The sequence below is a fragment of the Miscanthus floridulus genome, chromosome 11 (genome assembly GCF_019320115.1).
Source record: "Miscanthus floridulus cultivar M001 chromosome 11, ASM1932011v1, whole genome shotgun sequence".
Taxonomy (NCBI): Eukaryota; Viridiplantae; Streptophyta; class Magnoliopsida; order Poales; family Poaceae; genus Miscanthus; species Miscanthus floridulus.
In genome coordinates, this window is record NC_089590.1 from 38346629 (window position 1) to 38372301 (window position 25673).

The 25673-nt window shown below is 46.0% G+C and overlaps 2 protein-coding genes across 2 annotated transcripts; one reads left to right on the forward strand and one right to left on the reverse strand.

Annotated features, from left to right (window-relative positions):
• Positions 1-703: 703 nt before the first annotated feature.
• On the reverse strand, positions 704-22050 carry LOC136494852 (coilin-like). The gene is made up of 13 exons (XM_066491026.1): positions 21767-22050; positions 21419-21483; positions 19987-20256; positions 19556-19729; positions 17142-17211; positions 15727-15801; positions 9575-9773; positions 8353-8390; positions 3010-3315; positions 2237-2308; positions 1875-2027; positions 1530-1794; positions 704-1436 (listed from the first exon to the last, which is right to left on the reverse strand). The coding sequence occupies exons 1-13, from the start codon at positions 21977-21979 to the stop codon at positions 1222-1224; spliced, it is 2115 nt and encodes a 704-aa protein (XP_066347123.1). The 5' UTR covers positions 21980-22050; the 3' UTR covers positions 704-1221.
• LOC136494853 (uncharacterized) lies at positions 10514-12116 on the forward strand. Its single transcript, XM_066491027.1, has 2 exons — positions 10514-11627; positions 11861-12116. The coding sequence occupies exons 1-2, from the start codon at positions 10514-10516 to the stop codon at positions 11893-11895; spliced, it is 1149 nt and encodes a 382-aa protein (XP_066347124.1). The 3' UTR covers positions 11896-12116.
• Positions 22051-25673: the final 3623 nt, after the last annotated feature.

A 25673-nucleotide genomic window follows, 5' to 3' on the forward strand; every position in this document is an offset into this window, starting at 1 on the left:
TGATCCCCACTGTTAGCACTTTAAATCCGAGTATGCTAGTTGGTAAATTTGCTTTCGACCAGACGTGACCTTGGTTGTTTGCTATGCCTGCATCGGCTAAATAGCTGATTGTCAGTACTTTAACGCTTATAGTGTGTCTTCATGATTCTGTTAAATGTGAATAGATCTGTTTACTTTAAAGGTTTGATCTGTTATCTTTATCATGGCTGTCATCGATCCGGTCAAACCCCCACTGTTAAGGATAACATGTTAGATTTGATGAATTTATAGATTTGCCCATATTAAACAGTCGATTGTTCACATACTGTAATCTCTTTTCTACATGAATCGTGCTTTCACATATATGGCATGCTTTCATGAACCTGTTGAAGCATGGTCGGTTCTATGAATTTTCTGGTTCTAGATTATCATCATCATTATAGCTGCATCGATCCAGTCGAACCTCACCGTTGACAGTAATAGATTAGATCTAGACAGTTCGTAGATTTATCTATATCAAACAGTCGATTGTTTGCTTAGCATCTCTTTTTATTGGATTCATTGGCTCTACACCACATATTGATCAAATATAATTTAGCCAGTGATGTATCTTTAACGCATACATGTTAATAGCTTAAGAGAAAGGATCATTAAAATTGAGTGCATTGCACTCATTATAAAATCAATCATGACCCACGAACATTACAGTCCTTAACCGTTGATTCCTTCTCGTATCGGCTATTTAATCGATTTTTTCGTCTGGCTACTCCCGAAGCGTCACACTTGAAACTGTCTGAATAAAACCAATATATTCCACCTTAAATTACTGATAAATTATCTGTTTATCAATTACAGATCAAATTGACTAACACGCCCTTGAAAATTCGCAGGATTGACTGGTCCTACGTTGAAGCCAAGCAGGTCTCCAGATCGTTCCGGCTTGCTGCGTGTCCACCTGGCACGGCTACCACGTTTTCGCGCCGACAGCACTTTTTAGTGGAAGATACAGAATTTCGAATTTTTTTTGGTAGCGCACAGGTAAAAGTCTCTAAAACCAGCATTTGACAAGTGTCGGAGCCATCGCTAGGTCAGATTTCAAAATAACCAGGATAGCCATGGCAGTCACTCTTCCTCGCATAATTTTTACATATATTGATCAGCTGCTTCAACTTGCTTGACCTTCTCCGAAAGATCGGACCAACCTAGGATCACATAGGTATCATTGAAGTTAAATACTTAGCATCACTTGCCATTCTTTCGATAGGGTGGTTTACCCCTCTGGCTGTTCTTCCCTCGTAGCATTGCCATTGTCGGGCCAAGGGCGCTGCTCCTGAGGGCTCTGTAAGACCAAGCTGACGTACTAGCATTTTGTTTCCATGTTCCCCAGCCATTTTCCTGAACATCGACCTTATCACTGGGCTCATCATTCTTTTCCCAAACCGTGCTTTCTGACTTTCCTGCATTAACGTATCCAAATTATTGTATATCAAAAATGCTTGGTATGAAACCAAAATACTTCAAGGGGCAGTGTTTGGTATGAATTATTGTACCTAGTTTGTGTTCTTCATCTTTAGTGTTGTTTGCCACCAAGGGTGATTTCTGGCTCATAATATTGCCTTCAAGTTTGCGTTCTACATCTTTAGTGCTGTTTGCCACCAAGGGTGATTTCTGGCTCTCAATATTGCCTTCATTTTTGTGTAAGGTAACTGGCCTTCCAGCCAGTGCTGATCCAACTTCATTGCATGTTTCTGCCGAGGGAGTACTAGCAGCCCCTAGCATCAGTAGCCTTACATCAAGAAGTGAAGAGTACTCGATCTGCAGAAGATATTAAGCATGACGCATTCCAGGTTAGACTAGCTGGTAATAAGGCTAGAAAGTAGAGAAATATTGATTACCTCCAAGGAGCCATCTTCCTTGTATGGTGACAAGTCCGCAAGCATATCTGACTCATCCTTGTTTTCTTTTTCCTCGGTGGTGATTGGATACTCTTCAACGGGTAAGAGAATGATACGCAATGATATGGGATCATATATCAGAACTTTTCCGACCTGAAATAGCAGGGTGAGACATGACTTAGTTTTGCAAAAATTCAACCCTGCCAATTAGTCCAATATACGCCATGCCTTTTTATTACAAGTTTCCCCAAGCCCCAAGCATGCAAAAGTTGCTCAGTCCAGTTTGCATTAATATCACTTCTGTTTCAAACAACCCTGAGAAAAAAAAATACTTAGACAATGCAAATGAAATTATATCATACACGATACACAGACAGCTCCGGACACAACATGGAAGACAGCTCAACCAATCTGTAGGCAATCAGATCTCCCTCCTGCAAGGTCCAAAAGACAGGTAAACTCTTGAATGAGGGGAAAAAATGAACTGTGATGTTGCCCCATTATTCAGTTTCTTAAGGATATACTACCTCTGTCCCAAAAAGAATGTCAAAAAAATATAAAAAGCTTTAGTAACCTTGTGCCAATTAGAGGCTTAATCACTAAACTGTTAGCTATCCATTTTCAGCCATTATTAATATTCACTTTAGTACATAACATATGTTGATTCAGGGTAAAGTAAAAATTATCAACCAATTGCATGTATGACAGATAAGTTAATTCTCAACTGATCAACGTATGGTAGACATGTTCAATTGTTTCATAGCAAATGTTAGAATGAACACAGAATTGTATCTTCTACCCTTGTAGCAAGATTATCCCTTATTCCCTCGCATATAAATATAAGAAAAGCCTATCTATAACCATGTTTTTGCAAGACAGCATCCTCTTTCTGGGTTTATATATTGGCAAAATGTTAGAATGGACACAGAATTGTATCTTCTGCCCTTGTAGCAAGATTATCCCTTATTCCCTCATCATATATAAATACAAAAAAAGCCTATCTGTAGACTATATTCATGTTTTTGCAAGACAGCATCCTCTTTCTGGGTTTATATATTGATATACTATCCTATTTAATTCCTGCACATGTGATGTAATCAGTAGCCTCCCATCCCAATTAAAAGAAATGAAATACCTTGGGAAGTCGCGTTAGGGGGTACAAGCTCTCAAAATCGAAAGGTTCGCCACTAGATTTTTCTTCATTAGCAACAGTTTTCGCACTGGACATCTCAATATTACTGCCTTCATTGTTCCTTCGATTACTGACAGCACAAAAGCCATTTTCAGTAACCTTAATGTCCTTGACATGATTGTTAACTTCAGTGCTGCTTCCAGCTATTCCTGCATGATAGCCGATATCGGCATTTTTCTTGTTTGAGCTATCAATTCCCCACTTCTGGCCCTTCTTTTTGCTCATTGTTCCACTCCATTGGAATGTGCCCTGAAACCACAAAAAAAACATCAATGGGACAGCAGGTCTAACCAATTGCTGACCATTTTTCCATGTTTTCAGGTTAGGGAAGAAACTGCAATATTTCCTATTATCTTGATCCCAACCAAACGTTAAAAACTCAATGATGCTATTGATCCCCTAAATTATCTTCTGAAACAAAATGATGGTATCATTAACTGTGATAATATCATTATAAGCTAGAGAAAATATCAGGTGTACAAGATCATACTGGCGAACACACACAGAAACTTAACCTTGCACATTAGATCAAACATGAGTGTGGCCAAGTCTGATTTTGGTCATCTAACTATAAAACCAAACATCTTTGGCCATACACAACAACAACAACAAAGCCTTAAGTCCCAAACAAGTTGGGGTAGGCTAGAGTTGAAACCCAGCAGAAGCAATCAAGGTTCAGGCACGTGAATAGCTGTTTTCCAAGCACTCCTATCTAAGGCTAAGTCTTTGGGTATATTCCATCCTTTCAAGTCTCCTTTTATTGCCTCTATCTAAGTCAACTTCGGTCTTCCTCTGCCGCTCTTCACGTTACTATCCTGGTTTAGAATTCCACTACGCACCGATGCCTAAACCATCTCAACCGGTGTTGGACTAGAACTATTAAAACCAGACAACTTTGGCCCTTGATTGGTTTCAAAGGTGGTATTGCTTATATATGTATTTTTCTCAAAAAATACTCCCTCCGTTCCACATTGAAAGTCATTTAGACTTTTTCTAGGTACATACCTTTAGATACGCATCTAGATATACATTATGTCTAGATACATAGTAAAAACTACTCCCTCCGTCCTAATATATAAGGCGTAACCACTTTTTATTCAAGTCCATAATATAAGGCGTGCTCTCTCTAGACACATGTGCATCGATGCAGTAATATGTTGAGAGAGATAATTAAATACATTCCTTGGTCTTTGAACCAGTGGTGGTTACACCTTATATTCTGGGACGGAGGGAGTATGTATCTAGAAAAGCTAGAACGACTTACAATTTAGAACGGAGTATATGGTTAAACCTCTAAAATTCATAACTAACTCATTTTAAATGAAAAATACAAAACCATATTTTTAGAAATATGGTTCATCTAGACTAACATAGCACAAAGCGATAATTTAAATAAATAACAGTCATGACTACAAGCAACAAAACACTAGCAACGGGAACAAGAACCCAACTTACACCAATAGATAGAATGTATTTTTAGAAAAAAAAATTGGTATGTATATTTATATTTAAAATGAATTTGTTATGAATTTTTAGAGATTTAATCATATTATTCTTTTTTAGAAAAATACATATGTAGGCAAACCCAACTTTGAAACCAATTGAGGGGCCAAAATTGTCATGTTCCACTGCCAAAGATATTTGGCTTTGGAGTTTGATGGCCAAAACACAACTCGGGCGATTGTCCGATGGCCAAAAATAGACTTCTTCCTAAAACTAATTAGTCCTAAGAGCAACTCTAGCAATGTCCTTATATGGGCCCTCATCCTAAGGATAAATGAGATTGAAGGTAGGCAAGCACATGAGATGATCTTGTCGAGCATTTGTGGTAGAGGCGGAGCCACCCATATGGCGAGGTGGGGCGGCCTCCCTACCTCCCCTCCGGCGAGCACCACACCTAGGACCCGCATCTCCGGCAGCAGCGCTGCCGCGCAGGTCCGAGCGACGGAGCGAGCGAAGCTGACGGCGACCGGGGTCGAAGGCGAAGCGAGCAGAGCGTCCGCGCTGCTGCTGCTGGGCCGTCTGGGCGTCTGGCGAACAAGGCCTTGCCGGCTTGGCCCATTCAATCGCGCAGCCCAGAGCCATAGGCCTTAGGCCCTTAGGGCAAGCAGAGGCGCCGTGCTCCCAGCCTTCCATCGCGCCACGTGCCCGCATCGCTCGCCCGGCGCCCGCTCGCCGCTCGGCCGCTCCGCGCTCCAGTCCTCCGCACCGCTCGCCCGCTCAGCCGCCCCGTGCCTCCACTCTCCAGTCCTCCGCGTTCCAACTTCTTCTGAACCATTTGTTTGCTGAATTACATATGAGAATATAATTGCTACGTGATACACCAACATATATACGGTATATATACATAGTTAGATCGATATATCGGTGAAGTTCTGTATATATGTATATAGTGGTCCGTCCCTACCTCATTTCTTCGGCTGGCTCTGCCACTGATTTGTGGACTGTATGGACTATTTTTGTTTTGATGGTTGTTTACATTTATGCACTTTGTTTGTAATACTATGGTTGTGATGTTCTGAATTTTGCAGCATAGAATAGAAAGAATTTGTCATCTCAATAGAATAGAAAGCAAGAAGTTTTCTATGAGACTATTTGCCTTGAGATGACAATTTGTTTGGGATTTTGAAAATTATGAATTGTCATGAAATGAAATCGTGAATTTAAATATGTTGATATGTGGCTGCTAGGATTGAGAGGGAGAGAGAGCTGAGGGAGAGGCGACGACGGGCAGGCTACAGTACCCGCGGTGCTACAGTAAGGGTGACACTGTTCACGCCCGTAATTGTGGCGGCTGGGGCTGCGAGGGAAGCCGGGGGCCTTGCCCACGGCCGAGCAAGAGGGAAGAGATTTCCTTCTTAATTCTTGCTTGATTAGATTAATACATCTCCTCTCCTTATATAGAGAGGTTTACTTTACTTCCAAACAAGGCTTACTTGACCCTTAAGCAAGCGACCCTTATCTCTAATTAACCCTAACACTAGCGGGCTATACCGCCAGCCTAGGCCCAATAGGCTCATGACGTACTCTAACACTACACCCCACCTGGACATGCAACTCGTCCTCGAGCTGCAACCTAATGAACTTATAACGCTGACTCGACTCCTAACACCTAAAAACAAGCATTTTACATCTTGGCTTATTTTATTATTCTCAACCTGAAATGGACTGGGACTCTTTATTTTTGACTCCTGAACATAAGGTGGACACCATCCACACGCCAAATCTGCATGTGTACAGCCTCCTGGATCCCATGGACACCATCTAGACGAAAGGGGTGCATGTGTATGGCCACCTGGAAGTGGTCGCAACAGCGACCAGCGGAGGCGCCCTCGCGACGGCCAGTGGCGGAATGCGACGGCGCTACGCGGTGCGCTCTCGCTGGTTACCCCACGCCGTCTCCCCGCCAGACGGCTGCTGGTCTGCACCGCACAAAGAAGAGCGGAGGGCTTTCGATGGAGAACGAGGTGGAGGGATGCGTCTCCCCAACCGCCGCCCGCCGAGAAAATAGCATGCCCGCCGCCCGTGGGGGAAACCGCATGCCCGAGATCCCCGACGCAGCGGACGAGATCGAGGTCCTCTGCGCAGCGAAGCGCAACGTGGAGGAGCTACGAAGGGGTGCAGGGCTGAATCAGCTGCACATCGCGCATCTCCCGCACCCGCCGACGTGCTAGGAGGCCGCGCGTAGCAGCCTGCAGCCGCACCGCAGCCGACACCTCGCGGGTAAGCATCTTCCCCGCGAAGGGATCCGGCAGTGGCTCATCGGAACCTGGCATCGGGAACTCAACTTGTAGAAGCGCAGAGGGTGAGCGCCGTAGCTAACACCCGGAGCGGCTGGTTCTAGAGCAAAGGCTGCGGACGACGAGGCGCCGTGGTGGTGCTGCATGTTGCCGCCGTAGAGTAGAGGGCCATCAACGCCTCCATAGAAAAACCCCGCGGTGTAGGAGGGTTGTTGTACCGCCCCACCGTAATGGATCATGGCGCCTGTGGTAGGGGCTGGGGCAGCCAACGTCATGGTCGCCGGGAACGTTGCCATCGTATACACCGGCCCGACTATCGGGGCCAGGGCATAAGATGGGATCGACGATGGGGAAGGCGGCATCCGGAGATGGATGGGAACGCCCGTCGTGCTGGAGTAGGGCATCCCATACGGCAGCACCGCTGGCAGGATGGTCGCAGCCGGTTGTGGCGGCGGCGGCTGGGGCTGCAGCTGGGGCGCATAGGGCCCGACGAGGAAGGCCCTGATGCCCGCCATGGCCTGCCCTAATTCCAGGATTGCGGCCGTCATCTGCTCCGGGGTGAGGACGAGGGCGGACGGTGCCGGGGCAGAGGGCGCAAGCGCCCGAGGACGCCAGCGCGCCTGCTGTGTGGGGCAGCAGCGCCGACGAAGATGCTAGTGGCGGTGGGTGGGTGTGCGGCGGCAGCGGGTGGGAAGAACTCGGTAGAGGGCTGGACATAATCGAACCAGAGATCTCTGATACCAGATTGATATGTGGCTGCTAGGATTGAGAGGGAGAGAGAGCTGAGGGAGAGGCGACGACGGGCGGGCTACAGTACCCGCGGTGCTACAGTAAGGCGGGTGCTGTTCAGGGCCGTAACTGTGGCGGCTGGGGCTGCGAGGGAAGCCGGAGGCCTTGCCCACGGCCGAGCAAGAGGGAAGAGATTTCCTTCTTAATTCTTGCTTGATTAGATTAATACATCTCCTCACCTTATATAGAGAGGTTTACTTGACTTTCAAGCAAGGCTTACTTGACCCTTAAGCAAACGACCCTTATCTCTAATTAACCCTAACACTAGCGGGCTATACCGCCAGCCCAGGCCCAATAGGCTCATGACGTACTGTAACATATGTACCATTTGTATGAACAACCAATATTATAGTTTGAATTGATGTTGTGTTAAAATAATAGAATACATAGAGTATGTATGAAAATGAAGAGAAAAAGTAGGGGCCCTTGCTAGATTTGAGCTTAGAAAACATGGCACCCTCAAAGTAGGGGAGTCCTCAAATCAAAAGTAGGGGCCTTGTTTTAAGGGCTATTGCTGGAGTTGCTCTAAGTCAAGCTCGAGAGAGATGATGGAACTCCCAAACCCCACTCAGATCAGATTCTACATACAAGTTTTTTGTGCATACATTCACTAATGCACTATTATGCACTTAATATTTCCTCCATAAGAGAAGATGGCAATCTCAACGAAATTAAAAAAAAAGGCCTAAAAATTTTTAGCTATTGTTAGGAAAGGCATGAAACTACGATGAAGAGAACCAGATAAACTGTGGCGAACCTGTAATTCCTTTGCTGGCGATTTGTCAGGTTCTCCACCTGCAAAGAGAGTATATATGTTAAGTTGCCTTTAACACAACACATGGACATCAAGTAGCAACTGAAGATTTTAACATTGGTCCATCATGCCAGCCCTAACAACAGCTTTGACTTCCAACTTCCATCCAAAACGCTTATGTTTCATACAGTGCACTACTAAAAAAATCAAACTTCTTATTTATTAATTTCAGCTGAAACACATGCATTATAATTGAGAACACAGTTAGTTATCAATGGTGATAATTCTTACTGCAAACAAATCAGCAGCTCACAACACCAGAGTTCTGCAATGTGTAGGAAAATTAGAGGCCTTATGATAGTCTCAAGGGAATTGTTATGAAACTGACTATAATATTGTGTTTACCTGCAATCAGTGGTGCTGTACTTTTCTTTGCCAACAGAAAGAAAATAATGCTGCTTTGTGCCACTTTTAATTGTCAAACTCATTAAACTGCTAAATTTGCCTGTTGCCTTCCCTATATGGTCATCTTTTACTCGAGAACATAGTTTTTCTTCTCCCCCTCAAAGTGTACTACTGTTAAATGTTAGCAAAGCATGCCGTTCAGACGCGGAATAGTTTTAGCTGGCCTGTTGTCTAAAAGCATGCTTTGCTGGTCAGATATTAGTGGTTTGTTTGCCACACATGTTAAGCCCTTTGTGCTTAAATGTGTGTGCTCGTAGTTTTAATGTCCTTTAAATTTTGTTTCGTACAATTTCTTGTAATTCCATTGTTGTGAAGTAATGGAATTCAGGATGAAAAAAAATGTAATGAAGACAGGGTGTAGGTCAGCAACATTTTGTATTTTTACCTACTGACAAAAACACAAATAACATGGCACTCCATTAATATCACACTCACAGAGTCGCATATAGAAATATAAGCATGTGCCTGGTTGCATGCATATGGTGCACATACAAATATGAAGAAACATGAGGCAGTTATTCAAAGCATACGCAAGCAAGCATCCAGGACTATCTGATCATCATTCCCCCCTCTAACAAGACCATGAACAGATTTCCCATGTGGTAAACTCAGCCAAGTAATGCATAGACTTGAATTAACATAAAAAAATAAAGAGGGAAAGGTTAGTTCTATCAAGATAGAGAAAGAATAGAAGATTAAGATGCAGCCCAGGAGTTGGCAAATTCCTATACTATTAGATTCTTTATGGGTAGAGCTATACCTGCTGGTTCAAAGCGAATGTGACCAGGCCGAACCACAACTGGGACAATCTCTTCCGACGTATCAGATTCTTCCTCATCTGCTTTGAGGCTTGAAAAATGAACATGTGATCCATTTTGATTGCTTGATGGGACAGGCAAGCCATCTTGATTGCTTGATGATGGAAAATCAGCAGCTATTGGTGAATCTTCATGCACATTCTGCAGTATACATACATGAATATATTGATCAGCACAAGTGCACAACATAATATAGCAGCTTGGTCAACAGAATATTCAGTCAGCTATTGGAATGTTGTTCCAAGTGCAAACTGCAAACCATGAAAGTCAATGCATCCAACAACCGGAATACAATAGAATAATAATGTTTTTGTCAATAAACTGCAGTAATTTTCTCCACTAAGATTTCAAATCAACCAAGAATCTAACCCTCATCCCTGCATGTCCACATGTGCAACTCCTACAACTTCTCTGCCAATCGTCAGACACCCCACCATATTGTCTCCTTCACTAAGGGAGTAAAGTATGTACGGGGGACACCAGCAAAGAGATATATTCCATCTAGATGGGGGACATCCCCGTACCTCAAAATCTGGAGGACAAGCTCGTCCCCTCCCAACGCCGTTTGAGTCCGTCTGCGTGGGCATCCTCTAGACATGTGAGCGGGTGTTAGGAAATAGAATATCCCCTGCTAATCATGGATATCATAGCCATAATTAGCAGCTGTAAATCAGGGATCAGTTGCTATAGTTAGCAGATGTAAATCAGGGAGATTACCCCCTGCCTTGTAAAGCAAGGCCAGCCGGCCATATAATAGAAGGCGCCCCCTCACATTGAGGCATGGCCAATTGCCCCAAACTCTATTCTTCTACATGGTATCAGAGAACCGGGCCTTGATCTGATTTCCCACCTCCCACACCGCCTCTCCTCCTTCTCTTCCCATGGGAACTGCCTCAGACCTCACCTCTGCCACCAGCGGCACCCTAGGGGCTACTTCTGCCCCGACCATCTGCCCCTTCGCCACTATCAATGTCAAGCTGCACGTCCCCATGGTCCTCGAGTTAAAGCCCTCCAACTTCACCAAGTGGTCGATGGCTTTCCGCGCCATGTGCGGGAAGTTTGGCCTGCTGCAACACCTCGACACCGCCTCCCCTGCGCGCCCCACCGACGAAGCATGGCAGCAGGCTGACTTCTGCGTCCGCGGATGGATGTACAGCACCGCCTCCGACTCAGTCCTCAACCTCGCCATGACCAACACTCAGCAGACGGCATGCGCGCTGTGGCAGGCCATCGACGACGTGTTCCAGGCGAACAAAGCGCCTCGTGCCATCTTCCTCAATCACGAGTTCCACTCGATGATTCAAGGGGATTCCTCCATCGACGACTACTGCGTCCGCATGAAGGCGAAGGCCGACGAACTGCGTGACGTTGGCCAGACCGTCCTCGAGAGCACCCTCGTCCTCAACCTTCTGCGCGGCCTCAACGAGGTCTACTCTACGGTCGCCGACAACATCGCCGGGCAACAGCCCCTCACCTTCTCCTCCGCTCGCCATCAGCTTCTCCTCAAGGAACTGCGGCTGCAGAATGACGAGAAGGTACGTGCTGCCTCGGCGCTCTTCACTGCTGCCTCCTTTCCTGCTGGTGGCCAGCAGCAGCAGCAGCAGGACAACCGGCGCCCCAACAGCAAGAAGGGCGGCCAGCAGCCCTCCACCTCTGGCGGCCACAACCCCAACCGGCGCCTACCCTGGGGCTTTAACCCCTGGACCGGCGAACACGTGGCTCTTGGTGAGCGGGTCACCCCTCCTGGACAACGCCGCCATAGTGGCTTCGGCGGGTCTGGTGGCCCCAACGCCCAGTCTGGGCGCCAGCAGGGCCTCCTCGGGCCTGCTCCCCAGGCACACACAGCCTTCACTCCTGCGGCAACCTCCGGCAACTCCAGCAGCTCCACCTGGGATGCAGCCGGCCTCATCGCCACCCTACAGGCCATGAACATGCAGGGCAACTCACCCTGGGTCGTCGATTCCGGCGCCTCAACACATATGACGTCCTCGGATGGTATGATTACCCAGCACCTACCCCCTTCCATCTCCTCAATAACAGTAGGTAATGGCACTACCATTCCAGTCACGTCTAGAGGTCACTCCGTCCTACCCACTCCCACATCTAATTTTATTCTTAAAAATATCCTTGTCGCACCATCTATAGTTCGTAACCTGCTCTCTGTTCGTCAATTCACTCGCGACAATAGCTGTTCATTTGAATTTGACGCTCATGGTTTTTCTATCAAGGATCTCCGAACGGGACGCGTGACTCTCCGCTGTAACAGCGACGGGGACCTCTACACCATGCCCGTCTCCACCCCTGTCGCCCTCTTGGCTGCTTCGTCGACCCTATGGCATCAACGTCTCGGTCATCCAGCACCTGCTGCCTTAGCGCACCTTAATAAAATTCATGCTGTTGCCTGTAAAACAGTAGATCGCTCCCTCTGCCATTCATGTCAGTTAGGCAAGCACACACGTCTACCTTTCATTTCTTCGCATTCCACAACTCATGCGCCCTTTGAACTCGTTCACTGTGATGTATGGACATCACCTATCAACAGTCTGTCTGGTTTTTCCTACTATTTGGTGTTCCTGGATGATTACAGTCATTTTTGTTGGGTTTTTCCTCTCCGCAAAAAGTCCGATGTTCACCAACATTTAGTTGAGCTCGCTGCCCTCGCCCAAACTCAGTTCAGCCTACCTATCAAATGTGTTCAGGCTGATAATGGCACTGAATTCCTTAACACCACCACCACCCAATTCCTTGCCGCTCGCGGCACTGACCTCCGCCTCTCCTGCCCCTACACATCCCCCCAAAACGGCAAGGCCGAACGTATAATCCGCACCCTTAATAATTCCGTTCGCACCATGCTCCTCCATGCCTCCCTGCCACCCACCTACTGGGCCGAGGCCCTCCTGACAGCATGCTACCTACTTTACCGACGTCCATCCTCCTCCATCCAGCATGACGTTCCCTTCACTCGCCTGCATAAACAGCCACCCACCTACAACCATATGCGTGTCTTTGGGTGCCTCTGTTACCCAAATCTGCAGGCCACTTCCAAACACAAGCTCGCACCTCGCTCCGCGGCATGCGTCTTCCTTGGATATCCACCCTATCACAAAGGGTACCGCTGCCTCGACCTCTCGACCCGTCGCATAATCATCTCCCGTCATGTCATCTTCGACGAGTCCACGTTACCCTTTACAGCAACCCCAGACGCCCCATCCCCCACCTCCCTAGATTTCCTCTTAGACGACGCTATGGTTTCGGTGCCCTGTCCTACTGTTATTGCAGGTGGAACTCCTCCCTCGACGCCCGTGGTCGCTCCATCCATCTCGGATGTCGAGCAGCCGCACACCGACGCCGCACCTACATCACCAGCAGCCGGATCAGCTTCTCCGGCACCGGGCGGGCGCCCTCCTGTGGTTCCCTTTCCACGGGTCTACATCCGACGCCCCCGCGCGGCGTCCGCCCCTGCCCCGTCACCGGCTGCCCCGGCGCCTCCAGTTGCGCCGGCGCCGCCTCCGGTTGCACCGGCGCCACCCGCGCCTTCGACAACACCACCACCGCCACCTCCGCCGCGGGTCACGCGCACCATGACTGGTGTCATCCCTCGCTTCAGCTATGAAGGGCTGACGGCCACATCATCCTCGACCTCGCCTCTCCCGACGAACTATCGCAGCGCGTTGGCCGATGCCAACTGGCGCGCAGCGATGACGGATGAGTACCAGGCTCTTGTCAACAACAACACCTGGCAACTCGTCCCGCGTCCACCCGGTGCCAACATCGTGACGGGAAAATGGCTCTTCCGACACAAGTTCCACGCCGATGGATCTCTTGCCCGCCACAAGGCTCGCTGGGTGGTCCGCGGCTTCTCTCAGCGCGAGGGCATCGACTACGACGAGACCTTCAGCCCGGTGGTCAAACCGGCCACCATTCGGACCGTCCTCAGCATCGCCGCATCTCGCGCCTGGCCGATCCACCAGTTGGACGTGAAGAATGCTTTCCTTCACGGTCATCTCAAGGAGATTGTCTACTGCCAGCAGCCACCAGGCTTCGTCGACCCTGGCGCCCCCGACAGCGTCTGCCTCCTGCAGAAGTCCTTGTACGGACTGAAGCAGGCTCCGCGGGCCTGGCACCAGCGCTTCTCCACCTTCGTCCGGCAGCTCGGTTTTGTCGCCTCCGCCTCCAACGCGTCCCTCTTTGTTCTCCAAGAGGGGACGCACCTCGCCTACCTACTGTTGTACGTCGACGACATCGTCCTCACCGCCTCATCCACAGCTCTTCTTCAGCGCACCACGGCCCAGCTGAGCTCTGAATTCGCCATGACGGATCTTGGCAAGCTTCATCACTTCCTCGGCATCGCCGTCACACGCTCCTATTCCTGTCTCAGCGCCAGTACGCCGTCGATCTCCTTCAGCGTGCGGGCATGGCTGAGTGTCATCCTACGGCGACACCTGTTGACACTCAGGCCAAGCTCTCCGCACATAACGGGGAACTCCTGTCAGAGAAGGACGCCTCCGAGTATAGGAGCCTGGCTGGGGCGCTCCAGTACTGCACTCTGACTCGTCCTGAGCTGGCTTATGCTGTCCAGCAGGTGTGTCTCTTCATGCACGCTCCCCGAGAGCCGCACCGTGCGCTGATCAAACGCATCCTGCGCTATGTGAAGGGCACCCTCTCCTTGGGTCTACACATCGGCGCCGGGCCCGTTGACAAGCTGACGGCTTACTCCGACGCCGACTGGGCAGGCTGTCCTGACTCCCGACGCTCTACCTCCGGCTAGAGTGTATACCTCGGTGACACTCTGGTCTCCTGGTCCTCCAAACGCCAAACCACAGTGTCACGTTCCAGCGTCGAGGCGGAGTATCGTGCTGTGGCCCATGTGGTGGCCGAATGTTGTTGGCTCCGACAGCTCCTCCAGGAGCTCCACCTACAGCTACCCTCTGCCACTGTTGTCTTCTGTGACAATGTCAGCACCATCTACATGACGGCCAATCCCGTCCACCACAAGCGAACGAAGCACATCGAGATCGACATACACTTCGTCCGCGAGAAGGTGGCCCTTGGTGCGATTCGGGTACTCCATGTGCCCTCTTCTCATCAGTTCGCCGACATCATGACTAAAGGGCTTCCGACGGCATTGTTTCTAGACTTTCGATCCAGTCTTTGCGTCCGGGAGCCTCCCGCTGCGACTGCGGGCGGGTGTTAGGAAATAGAATATCCCCTGCTAATCATGGATATCATAGCCATAATTAGCAGCTGTAAATCAGGGATCAGTTGCTATAGTTAGCAGATGTAAATCAGGGAGATTACCCCCTGCCTTGTAAAGCAAGGCCAGCCGGCCATATAATAGAAGGCGCCCCCTCACATTGAGGCGTGGCCAATTGCCCCAAACTCTATTCTTCTACAGCGGGGAGCAGGTGGGCAGCACAGTGGCGGAGTAGAGAGGCGGCAGCTAGGTGGGGGCGGTGAGAGGCACAGATCCAGGTCAGCGCAGAGGAGGGCCGCTGTCGCTATGGGCGGGCGGGCGGGCAGAGGTGCACCGCCAGGTGGAGGCAGGCGGAGGCAGGCTGGTGTGCATGCAAACGAGGGAAGGGAGGAAGAAGTAAAAGGTGGCTGATATCTGGGGCCCACGTTGACAGCAACCAACGGATCCAAAACAGTCCATCCATCCTCTCGCTCTCCATCCCTCCTACCAAACACAGAACAAGGACGACCCCATCCCCTCAACCAAGCACAGATGGGATCATCCCAACCCAGAAAAATAGAACGGAACTGTTCCGTCCTGTCCCACCTTGTCCCCAGACCAAACACTACCTATCTTTTGACACATTCAAGACATAGATGCTTTGAGTTCTGAACTTCTGCTACAGTACGCTTAGGCAGGCCTAGGAACCCCCAAGCACACTTAAGCTCTAGGCAGAAGGTCACCGCTCACTTAGCGCCTAGCGCTTTTTGGAACCTTGCCCCAAAGAGGTTGTGTAGCATTGGTCTTATTGCTGTGAACTTAGTTCGGTGTGGGTTGTGTGTGCATTTTGTATGGTGTAGTACATTTCAGTATTCCTTGACAAAACGACAGCTCTCCTGCGCCGTTTGAGAAAAAAAATACCTTTTCTGATTGTAATTTTCCTGTCTGTCTCATTAGCCTTTTAATTTTCTTGCGACGAGCACTTCGACTCTCCAACTGACAAGGCAAAAATACAAAGCAAAGAGAGATACAAATGTTAACTAAATTAAAATATTTTGGCATAACTGTTACATCATAAATTAAGAACTGAAATTTCTATATTGATTAACAAATCAAATGAAGGGGAAATGGAACAGAGTAAAGCCCAGTATCAAATCTTAATGAAGCTGGGAAACGTATGGGCTCAGCATGCAGGAATGAACAAGATAGGACTATGAGAAAAAAGAAAAAGAAAAAACTTAGCCTTACCAATACAATAAACAAAACTACAAAAGATAACCAACAACTTAGCCTTACCAATACAATAAAAAAAACTACAAAAGGTAACCTGAATCAAGTATATGTGAAAGGGTTCTGGAACAACAAAAGTACATAGATAGGTAACATCTTCAGGGATACAAGGCATGGGCTAAGAGCACATTCAAGAACTATTGCAGCAGCACATGACTACTAACTTGGTTTTGCCAGGCATTGCGTTTTAGAGTAGCTTCATTAGAAACACATTTATGGCACCCTTTTGGAAATATTGGATAATTAGCAATAGCAGACTACCTCAAAGATACATGCAGACAGTTCCGCTACATTTTTTAAAACAATGTAACTGTGTTTCACTAAACTAATTGCAAAACAAGCTAAGGTGAGCTTGATGTTGCTCCAACATTTTTTAAGGACCTCTGTTGTACTTCATTTTGCACTTCTGCTAAGTGAAAACCTCTTTTAATGAACTAGTCCCAGCAGACCAACAAACAGTTGGGTCTAAGTAAAAATGAAGGACCAAATACAATGTTAGCTTTCATCCTGATTAAGAAAGGGTGTACTGGCATCAAACTTTTAATATAAATAAAGGCAGCAAATATAAGAGGATTGAAAGCCTGACAAAAAGGCCCAAAAACATGTTTTATTATTATTGTAATATAATATTGATTCCTAATTCCTATTATGCACACATTTGGGACACCATTTATACCAGCATATCAAGCAGACCAGCCTGACAAGCCCAGAAAAGTAGGACTCTGGCAGGAGCTGCCCATTGCCTGCATTTCCTTTTCCATATAAAACAGCAGAATGAAAGGAAAATTATCGAACTACTCGATACAAGACAAAAAAAACACATGAAAAGATAGCATTAAAACGTAGACATGAAAGATATTTGAAATTTGACATGATGCATATTTTGCAATGAGGTAAAATAGATTAGCCATCAGCATCATAATGTATTATACTTACCATCTATGAATAAAAAATTGGAGAGCATAACACACAACCAGGAAATTGGATATAATCAAGCAGAGTCAAACACTCAGCATATCAAGAGCAGCATTATGACTCATGCATACCTTTTTTGTGTCACTTTGAGCATTACAGTCTACCACCTTTGCCTCACATTTCAACTCAGTTTGATTGTTCCTAAAAAAAACATAATATGAATTGCATGCAGTGAAATGATAGAACAAACAAGGACCGATACAGTATATAAGCCCTTATAGATCCCTGCTGTGGTCAATATATCCCTACATCTCATTTTTGTTTATGGACCATGCCATGTACAAACACTCCCCAACTCCATAAAATGACAAAATAAACTTAACATGCGGTTTGCCACTCCTGTCGCATTCACTCACTCCTCACATGTCCTCGTGTTATGTTGAAGACTATCCTGTGTGGTCTTTTTTCATGAGCATGTCTGGTTCAAGACTGATCTTACCACCACTATACTTAAGGAGCACAGCGCAAAACACTTTTTGATATAACAATTGATGAAATCATCACGACAATGAGGCAAATTTGGGAAAGAAATTGGAAACTTTCACATTTTTTAGAGCATAAAAAAGAGCCTCTGGCACGTAGGATTGCTACAGATATAACAGTGGACCACTGCCTAAAAAAGTCAAATCTGTCTTAATTCGATCTTGGCAAAGTTTGCCCATGAACCAAACAATGCAATATGACAAAAAGCAGGGACTTATAAACAGGGTTCTAAGTAGCTATCTATAGATCTTTACGGTCCTTGTTGTGAAGTAGCAAAAACAACAGGAACCCTAAATATCTACACTTCTACAGAATAGCTAGCTATGTTTACACTACATAGTATAGCTGTGCAATAGCCTTTCTGAAGCTATACTGGGAAGCCACGAGAACCACAATTTAAAGGGGTATACTGATTTACACCATTCTAATATACACAAAATTTACTTATTGTTATGCCAAATTTTTGAACAATATTGTGATTTTTATTGAATTGTTCTTAAGATTAACATGGTTGATAATCAAAACAGAATCAAATACAATGCAACAACAACAACAACAACAAAGCCTTTAAGTCCCAAACAAGTTGGGGTAGGCTAGAGTTGAAACCCAGCAGAAACAATCAAGGTTCAGGCACGTGGATAGCTGTCTTCCAAGCACTCCTATCTAAGGCTAAGTCTTTGGGTATATTCCATCCTTTCAAGTCTCCTTTTATTGCCTCTACCCAAGTCAACTTCGGTCTTCATCTGCCTCTCCTCACGTTACTATCCTGGCTTAGGATTCCACTACGCACCGGTGCCTCTGGAGGTCTCCGATCGTGATAAAAGTATCACTGAGATCAACTATGTCATTTGTAAGATAAACAGTGAAAAACAAGGCGCGATTCCGCGCTCGCCTAGGCGCGACTAGGCGCTGGGCGGAGGCCTCCAGCGGGGCCTAGGGGGTGAGGCGGCATCTAGGCGGTGGGCGCGCGCGTTTGCGGAGGAGGCGGCGCCTGGGCGGGATGCGCGCGCGTTTTGGCGGGTAGGAGAGCGCGCGCGCGAGCGAGCGGCTGCGCGGGAAAGAAAGCGGCGGCGTGGGAAGGATCGATTCGCCGGCCACGGTACGTCTCTGGCCGATTCGTCGTGCGCGAAGCTTGTACTTGACGCCGTGGACCCGTTTTCCGCATCACCGGCCATCTTCTCCCTCCGTGCAGGCCTCCTCGCGCCGCCTCCGTCCGCCGGCCCGCCGCCGCCGCCCCTGGAGCTCCCGTGCGCCCCCTCCTCGCCGGGCCGCCACTACTGGTGAGCTCCACGCCTCACCTACCTCGCTGCCCCTCGCCCCGCCTCTCGGGAACCCCAAGGTGAGGTCCGCCCGCCCCCTGCTCCTGTCTCCTCTGCTCGGCTGCTCCTTTCTATCTTCCTGCTCTGTACGCCTAGAAAACGCCTAGGCGCGTCTAGGCACGCCTAGGCGCTAGGCGATGGGTCACCGCCTGGAAACCGCCTAGCGCCTAAAAAAGCATTGAAGATAAAAATATATTATGTTGGTGTGGCTTTCCATTAAAATCTTGTTCATATTAAGACTGTTACAATTAAGGATCTTGTAGACATAACCAACAAAGTGAATTGCCACATGTTGCTGGCGCTCGAAACTTTCTGGTTATGACTTATGATCATTTTTTTTTTCCAAACAGACAACTAATTTGCATTTCAAAAACAGAAATAACAAGTTTTGAATCAGAATTTAGCAGAAATTAGACATTAAAGGAGAGGCACTGGAAGTAGGAAGCAACCAACCCAACAAGCTATTAACCTAAACTCTAGAATAAGTGATAACTAGGGTTAAACTAGCTAGGAACGAACTGCTACATGTTTTTAAAACAACACATAACAACATGAAGATAAACAACACAGGAATACAATTCGAACTGGTTATGGTCAATGGGAACAAAACTAAAACTATTTCTCAAACCAGAGTGCCTTATAAAACTTAAAAGCAGTAACTGGCATATGCCTTGAGATAATACCCCTCTGATTTTTGCTGCTCCACCAAGGTAGTGGTAGTTTCATGTTGTGGAGTTGCTTTCTTAGCTTCAATATCAATAACTGACAACTTCAACTTTTTAGATCCACTATGTTCCTCCTTGCTGTAATCTATCTGCTTTCCAGAATTTTCCACCTTCAGCCTTTTTCCCCTGCATCTAAACACCGATGAAAAAGGAGACATATCACTTAACAGAATATAGATGCAGACATCAATAATTGTTTCATGATTCTAACAGAAAACTTTCATAAGAGCGCAAGTCAAGACTATTTGGGTGAGCAAAGCTGGTTTTGGGGATTCAAGAACTCATATAACCCAGTAAACCAGAAAAATGGAGAAGACGTCCGACCAAAGTGATGTTCCATAGTTGGAAAAGAAAAATGCTAATACTACAACAAACATATAGAAGCATACTTTGAGCTCTCAGGTATTTCTGCAATCCCATCATTCCACTTCCTCTTCGAACTTGTCCCATTGTTTTCTATGCTATGGCTAGCAGTGGCATTTTCTTCAAGCTGGTGATCATGTGCCTCTTCTTCTTGGTGTTTACAGCCATCCTTTTGATCCTGGATTGCAAGGATTCTGTCATCAACTGGAAGTGGCCTCTTCTCTATTATCTCATGATCTTGAATACAGTGCACATCATTGTGCCCTACCTGCTTCGTGCAGGATTTTTGTTTAACCCTAGCAATACAAAAGAAAATTGGGGATTGTTGTCATCATTTCTGTGAGAAGTAGCCCACTGTTCTGTACTAAAGAGATGCATGATGCAAGGAAATATACAATCAAATATAAGGGATGATTTTTCTGGTAGCTAAAAAATAACTGAGCCTTTCAGTGTAACCTTTTTTATGAGCCAAGAAGGTATTACTAATTCAAATACACCATCACTCATTCGATACTGCAGCTCTATGTTACCACTCGACATTATTTGCTCTTCTGTAATACACAATGACCACATTTGACTTCAAAGGAAATAGCGACACCATATCATCCAGATTGCACAGCAAGTAACAACGGAATGAAAGATAATAGACAGGAATAAATCAATCAAACATCCTAAGCTCCTACTCATGCTACCCCTCTTCCCGATAAGCCCTTTCTTCTTCGCCATCGACTTTAACACATGATCGCCGTCGACACACCTCTGCACCTCGCTCACTACGATGATTCGACAACCCTACTACCATTCCCGTGCGGTAGGTGGGCTTCATGTAAGCCCCTGTTTGGATCCATAGAGCTAATAGTTAGCTGCTAATAATTAGCTCCTTTGGATCCAAACAGGTCCAGCGAATAGTCTAGTTAATTGTTAGCTGAATACCCAACTAACAGCTATCTCACTAGTTGGGCAAGAGTTAACTATTAGCAGCTCATGGATCCAAACAGAGATGAAGGTGATAACATAGATTTTAAGCATATGATCGGATGTACAATATTGCTTGCCATATGAATGTCCCTGATTTTCCAAACAACTATTATTCTGGGACATAATAGATTCGCTAGTGTTTATATCTGTTTAGTTGTTTACTTACCAAGATGGGAATGGTACAGAATCGTGGTAATGAAACCTAGCACCCTGGAGGGCTCAGGCAGATAGATTCCCAGGCATCGATCTGCACCCCAGGCGACCGAAATCAGGCGCCTGGGGATGCACGGTAAGCCAATCTTGCCTGGGCATGAAGCAAATATGCCCAGCGCATTTCACATAGTTCTCTGGGTAGACACAATCCCACATCCCCAACCTTTCCTCTAAGCCAAGTGCCGAAATATCAAGATGATATAGTGGGAAAAGGGAATGACAAAAGATGTCGAAAGAACGAATTAGCTCACCAAAGGCAACAGTTACCTTATAATATCGTTGTCCCGGAAGATGCAGGTTGACTCAAACGGTGGCAAGGTAAACCCATCCATCTGCGCACAAGAGACCATTTCATTCATGATTTATGCACAATGCTCGTCTTTGTACAGAATATAGATATAGCAAAGAAATGGAAGGGAAAAATCAGGAAGAAATGAAGCATCAATGGTCCACACGGAAAACCCTCAAACATTGTTGTATGAAGCCATTGATTTTGGGGAAAAAAACGCAAGAATGAAGCAATCAAGGTTTCGGGGTAGGGTACCCTGCATAAATGGGGAGGGGGGAAAAGAGAAAGGGGACCAATAAAGGAAGAGAGATGACCAGGCGACGTACCGAGAGCACAACGCCCCGCGGGCAGGTGCGGCGGAGGCGGAAACGGGCTGCGACATGAGCGGCGAGGTCGGCGACGGTGGCGAGCTCCGGCCTAAGGAGAAGCCAGCAGCGCCGAAGGCCTTCATCCCTCTGCACACGCCGGAGTAGGCGGCTGTTTTCGAAGAGCAGACGGAGCCTCACCGGGGCGGGCGCCGCAGGCGGCGGCCTCGCCATTGGTGGGTGCCGGCGGTCGGGGGAGGAAGGGTTTTGGGTTTCTTTCCCAACCTTTTTTCCTCCTTGTTTCAGTCTCAGGGGTTTTGGATTTTGGTGGAGCCGGAGCCAGCCCCTTGTACAGTCCGGTTTGTTTGCGTGCACCGATTGATCGTTGGTCAATTTTATGCATTTTATCCTGAGAGCAAGTATAGTATAATAACATGCTATAAACACGCTGAAAGCTGAGAGGGATAAGAGAGGAGAAGCGGATTGTAAGCTTACACCCGAGAACCAAGAAATTTTGTGCGGGAGACAAGTGAACCATACGTTAATAATGAAGTGTGCGAGAAACAAGTGAACTATATATTAATAATAGTGGAATACTAACTACTATATCGATGGGTTGAAAGATGGGCTGCAAAAATCCTTACAATCAGTAGTCGGCTGTATTATTAGTCTTGCTCTCTATGAAACTCTTTTTATTTTTTTCTTTATAATTAACCAGCCAAGTCATCAAATTTGCTGACGTGTCACGTTATCAAATACAAATGAAATTCAGATGAAACTGTCACTAATACTGGCATAAGATACACCTTCTTCTCTTCTCTTTGTTTGTCTAAATGAAGTGAAGGGCCGCACGCTTTTTAGAGCGCCAAAAAAACTGGCACCTCGAAAACGAAATGGGATCTCGTTTTTCTGTCCTGGCTTGCATGTTGCAGACTTAGGCCATGTAAAGGGCTGTTGTGAGTGCAAGAAGCCTAGACGAATAGTTGATACAGACGGATTTGTTTGTGCTTTCCATCTGATGCAACTTTTGCACCTATCTCAACAAAGCTTGGTCCAGTTTAGATGGTGCAATCACCTTTGTTTGTGCTTTCCATCTGGTGCAGCTTTTGCACCATAGGCCCCGTTCGCTGGTCTGAAACTTGGCTGAAACTGGTTGAAAAACACTATTCCGACTAAATTGTTGTGAGAGAAAAACACTGTTTCGACTAAAAAAAGAAGCCGGACAAGCCGAATATAGGGTATGCCGAGCAGGGCTCAACAAAGCTTGGTCCAGTTTAGATGGTACAATCACCTTATTTCAGACAAACAAAAAGACCCTATATAGGTGCTGGTGGCTCTGGCTCGTCTTTGACAACCACTGTATCAGCACTGTTTATCTTCGTAATGCAAGGTCTTTTAAGTTCTGAGATGAAAAATAAAATGAGGGAGAGGTGAAGCCACAATTTCTAGCTCCTCCGACTTTGGCTCCTACGTGCTACAGTATCGCTATAGTGGTTCAGTAGTGATGGAGCCAGAGTTGGTAGTAGTTGCAACAAACAACCCGTAATGTGTGTTTGGTTGTCGAATGGAGGTTGCTCTCTCCGTTATAAAATAAAGGTACATCTCATACTTCAAGGAGTCCATGAATCCTGAGTTTGATCAAATATATACAAAATATACTAATATTTATTATACTAATAACTATCATTAGATTGATTATGTCATATATTTTCATAGTAAACTTATTTTCAGATACAAATATTGATATTATTTTCTATAAATCTAGTGAGGAGGTGCAGGCTTAGTGGGACCATATTTCAGAAAAGAGAGTATTGTATATATTGGGTGAGGAGGTGCAGGCTTAGTGGGACCATATTTCAGAAAAGAAAGTGTTTGCTGAAGTTGAATGAGTAGATGCAAAAAAAAATATGATGCTATTTGGTTGCCTGCATGAGTTAGATGAAGCATGTTTGTACTGTGAGACTCACAATCCATCCCTACATCTACTGGGTCTGGCTTGGTACTCAAGCTCAAAATGGATGGCGAGTGGACGCAGCAATTGGGCATACAATGCACGGGCAAATGCAAGCAGCTACAGTGAACCATCCATCCAAACACGCTTCTTCCAAAGTTTATACACATCCACTTGTGCAGGTTGGCTGCATGCAGCCATCCAAACACCACTCTGACATGCACGTTCCGCAGCTGGAGCCGAAGCTCTTCGGGCAGAGCCAAATTTTGTGGCTCCACGTGCGTACACAAAAACGGCTCTGGCTCCATGTTTTACCGCCTAGAAGTGTTCCTCCATGCGAGGGCATTCGGTGCGGCTCGACCTGCTTCGCACATGGAGAGAGCTGCACAAAATGAGCCCTAAACCTGCTCCTATCACTTTTTGTCAATATGTTCGTTCTTTTATTGAGAAATAACTTGATTGCCTAGTTGTTTTATAGGAAAATAAAAAAAGGTCTAGTACTTTGGACTCTAACAATACTCTAAGAAGACATCAACAACAATATCTTCGTCTTTGGCCACATAATCTCTTGTTAGTCGAGGGCCAACAATAAAGAGGATGGCAGCTTCTACTTCTACTCCAATCAATACAGGGCCCACAACAAGGAGCAAGACAACATCATTAGAGATATCACCATGAGGCATCGCGGGAGGCTCATCATAAACTAGGACTTAGATGCATGTGCTACTTAAGGCACAAGTTAGGCCTTTTACTATGCCCTTGTTCGCTGGTCTGAAACTTGGCTGAAACTGGCTAAAAAATACTGTTCCGGCTGAATTGTTGTGAGAGAAAAACAGTGTTCCAGCTAAAAAAAGAAGCAAAATAAATCGAATATGGGGTAAGCCGAACAGAGCCTATATATCTTCAAACTACTACTATAATTTGATGGAGAAAGCTTGTTCTATGCTTATGTAATTGGATCAAGGAAAAGAGTAAAAAAAAGCAATTTGAACAGATAAATAACAGAATAACGATCACATTCGCAAATCACGAGGATTGAAGCCAATGACCGTAGGCCATGAATTAGTGATTTGGATTTGGTTTTAACCGTACATTCAAACCTACTATTATTGTTTATTCCTAGCAAAACACAAGCTGCCTCCGTCTCCTAACGGTGCCTTCCCATCCATTGAGTTTGTACATAAATCTGATCGCCTGGCTCCGACTCCATGCCACAGTGTTAGAGGAGCCAGAGCCGGAGGAGCTAGAAAATGTAGCTTCTTTGGGCTCCTAGTTCATTTCACGATGAGAGAGAAAAACGGCTCCCTACTACAGTAACTGATTTATGAGAAGCCGGAGCCCCTAGAAGCCTGGCCAAACAGACTCTTAGCCAATATGCATAATTGGTCATTTGTATGGCATATATTTCATCTGCATAGTGATAGCTCTTGACACAACAAGGAAGATAGCTCAGCCGATCGATATCCAATTAGATAAAATTCCTATTTTGGGTTATGAATAGAAAAAACAAAAGAAAATAAATAATTTAATGATTTTTTCTAAAAAATCCAAGATTTACTTAATGGTTGATAAGTTAAAGAAAGAAAATGTGGTTTTATAAAATTTGTACAACTTAATGAAAATGTCTTTGTTGCATTCATGCCTTTGCATTAGTTTTATTTTGTGGGAAATGAATTTCTTAAAATCCGATTAAAGACACGAATAGGTTTTGTTCCATTTTCAAAAATAAAACTTTCGAATTATGTTCAGAAAATTATCTAAAAACAGGCTCAAGTTTGAAAAAACTTTTATAATGTATTTTAAATATGTTTTAGAGCATGTTTAGAAACGGGTTTTAATTTTCAAAATGGTTAAAAATAGGAAATCCTGTTCTTTTTTTGTGAGAAACAGAAAAGCCTTTTATTTTCTTTACTTCTGTTTCTCCCCTGTTTTTGGCACGCCCCAGCTCTCGGCAAATTTTTTTTTAATTTTAACATT

Coding starts and splice junctions, on each gene's coding strand:
- LOC136494852 (XM_066491026.1), bottom strand. CDS start 21,979: ATGGCGAGGCCGCCGCCTGCGGCGCCCGCCCCGGTGAGGCTCCGTCTG. Junction 17,212..19,555: donor GAGCAGCAAAAATCAGAGGG/GTATTATCTCAA, acceptor TGTTTTTTTTAG/GAACAATCAAACTGAGTTGA. Junction 8,391..9,574: donor CATTCGCTTTGAACCAGCAG/GTATAGCTCTAC, acceptor CTCTCTTTGCAG/GTGGAGAACCTGACAAATCG.
- LOC136494853 (XM_066491027.1), top strand. CDS start 10,514: ATGGGAACTGCCTCAGACCTCACCTCTGCCACCAGCGGCACCCTAGGG. Junction 11,628..11,860: donor ACATATGACGTCCTCGGATG/GTATGATTACCC, acceptor TTTTCTATCAAG/GATCTCCGAACGGGACGCGT.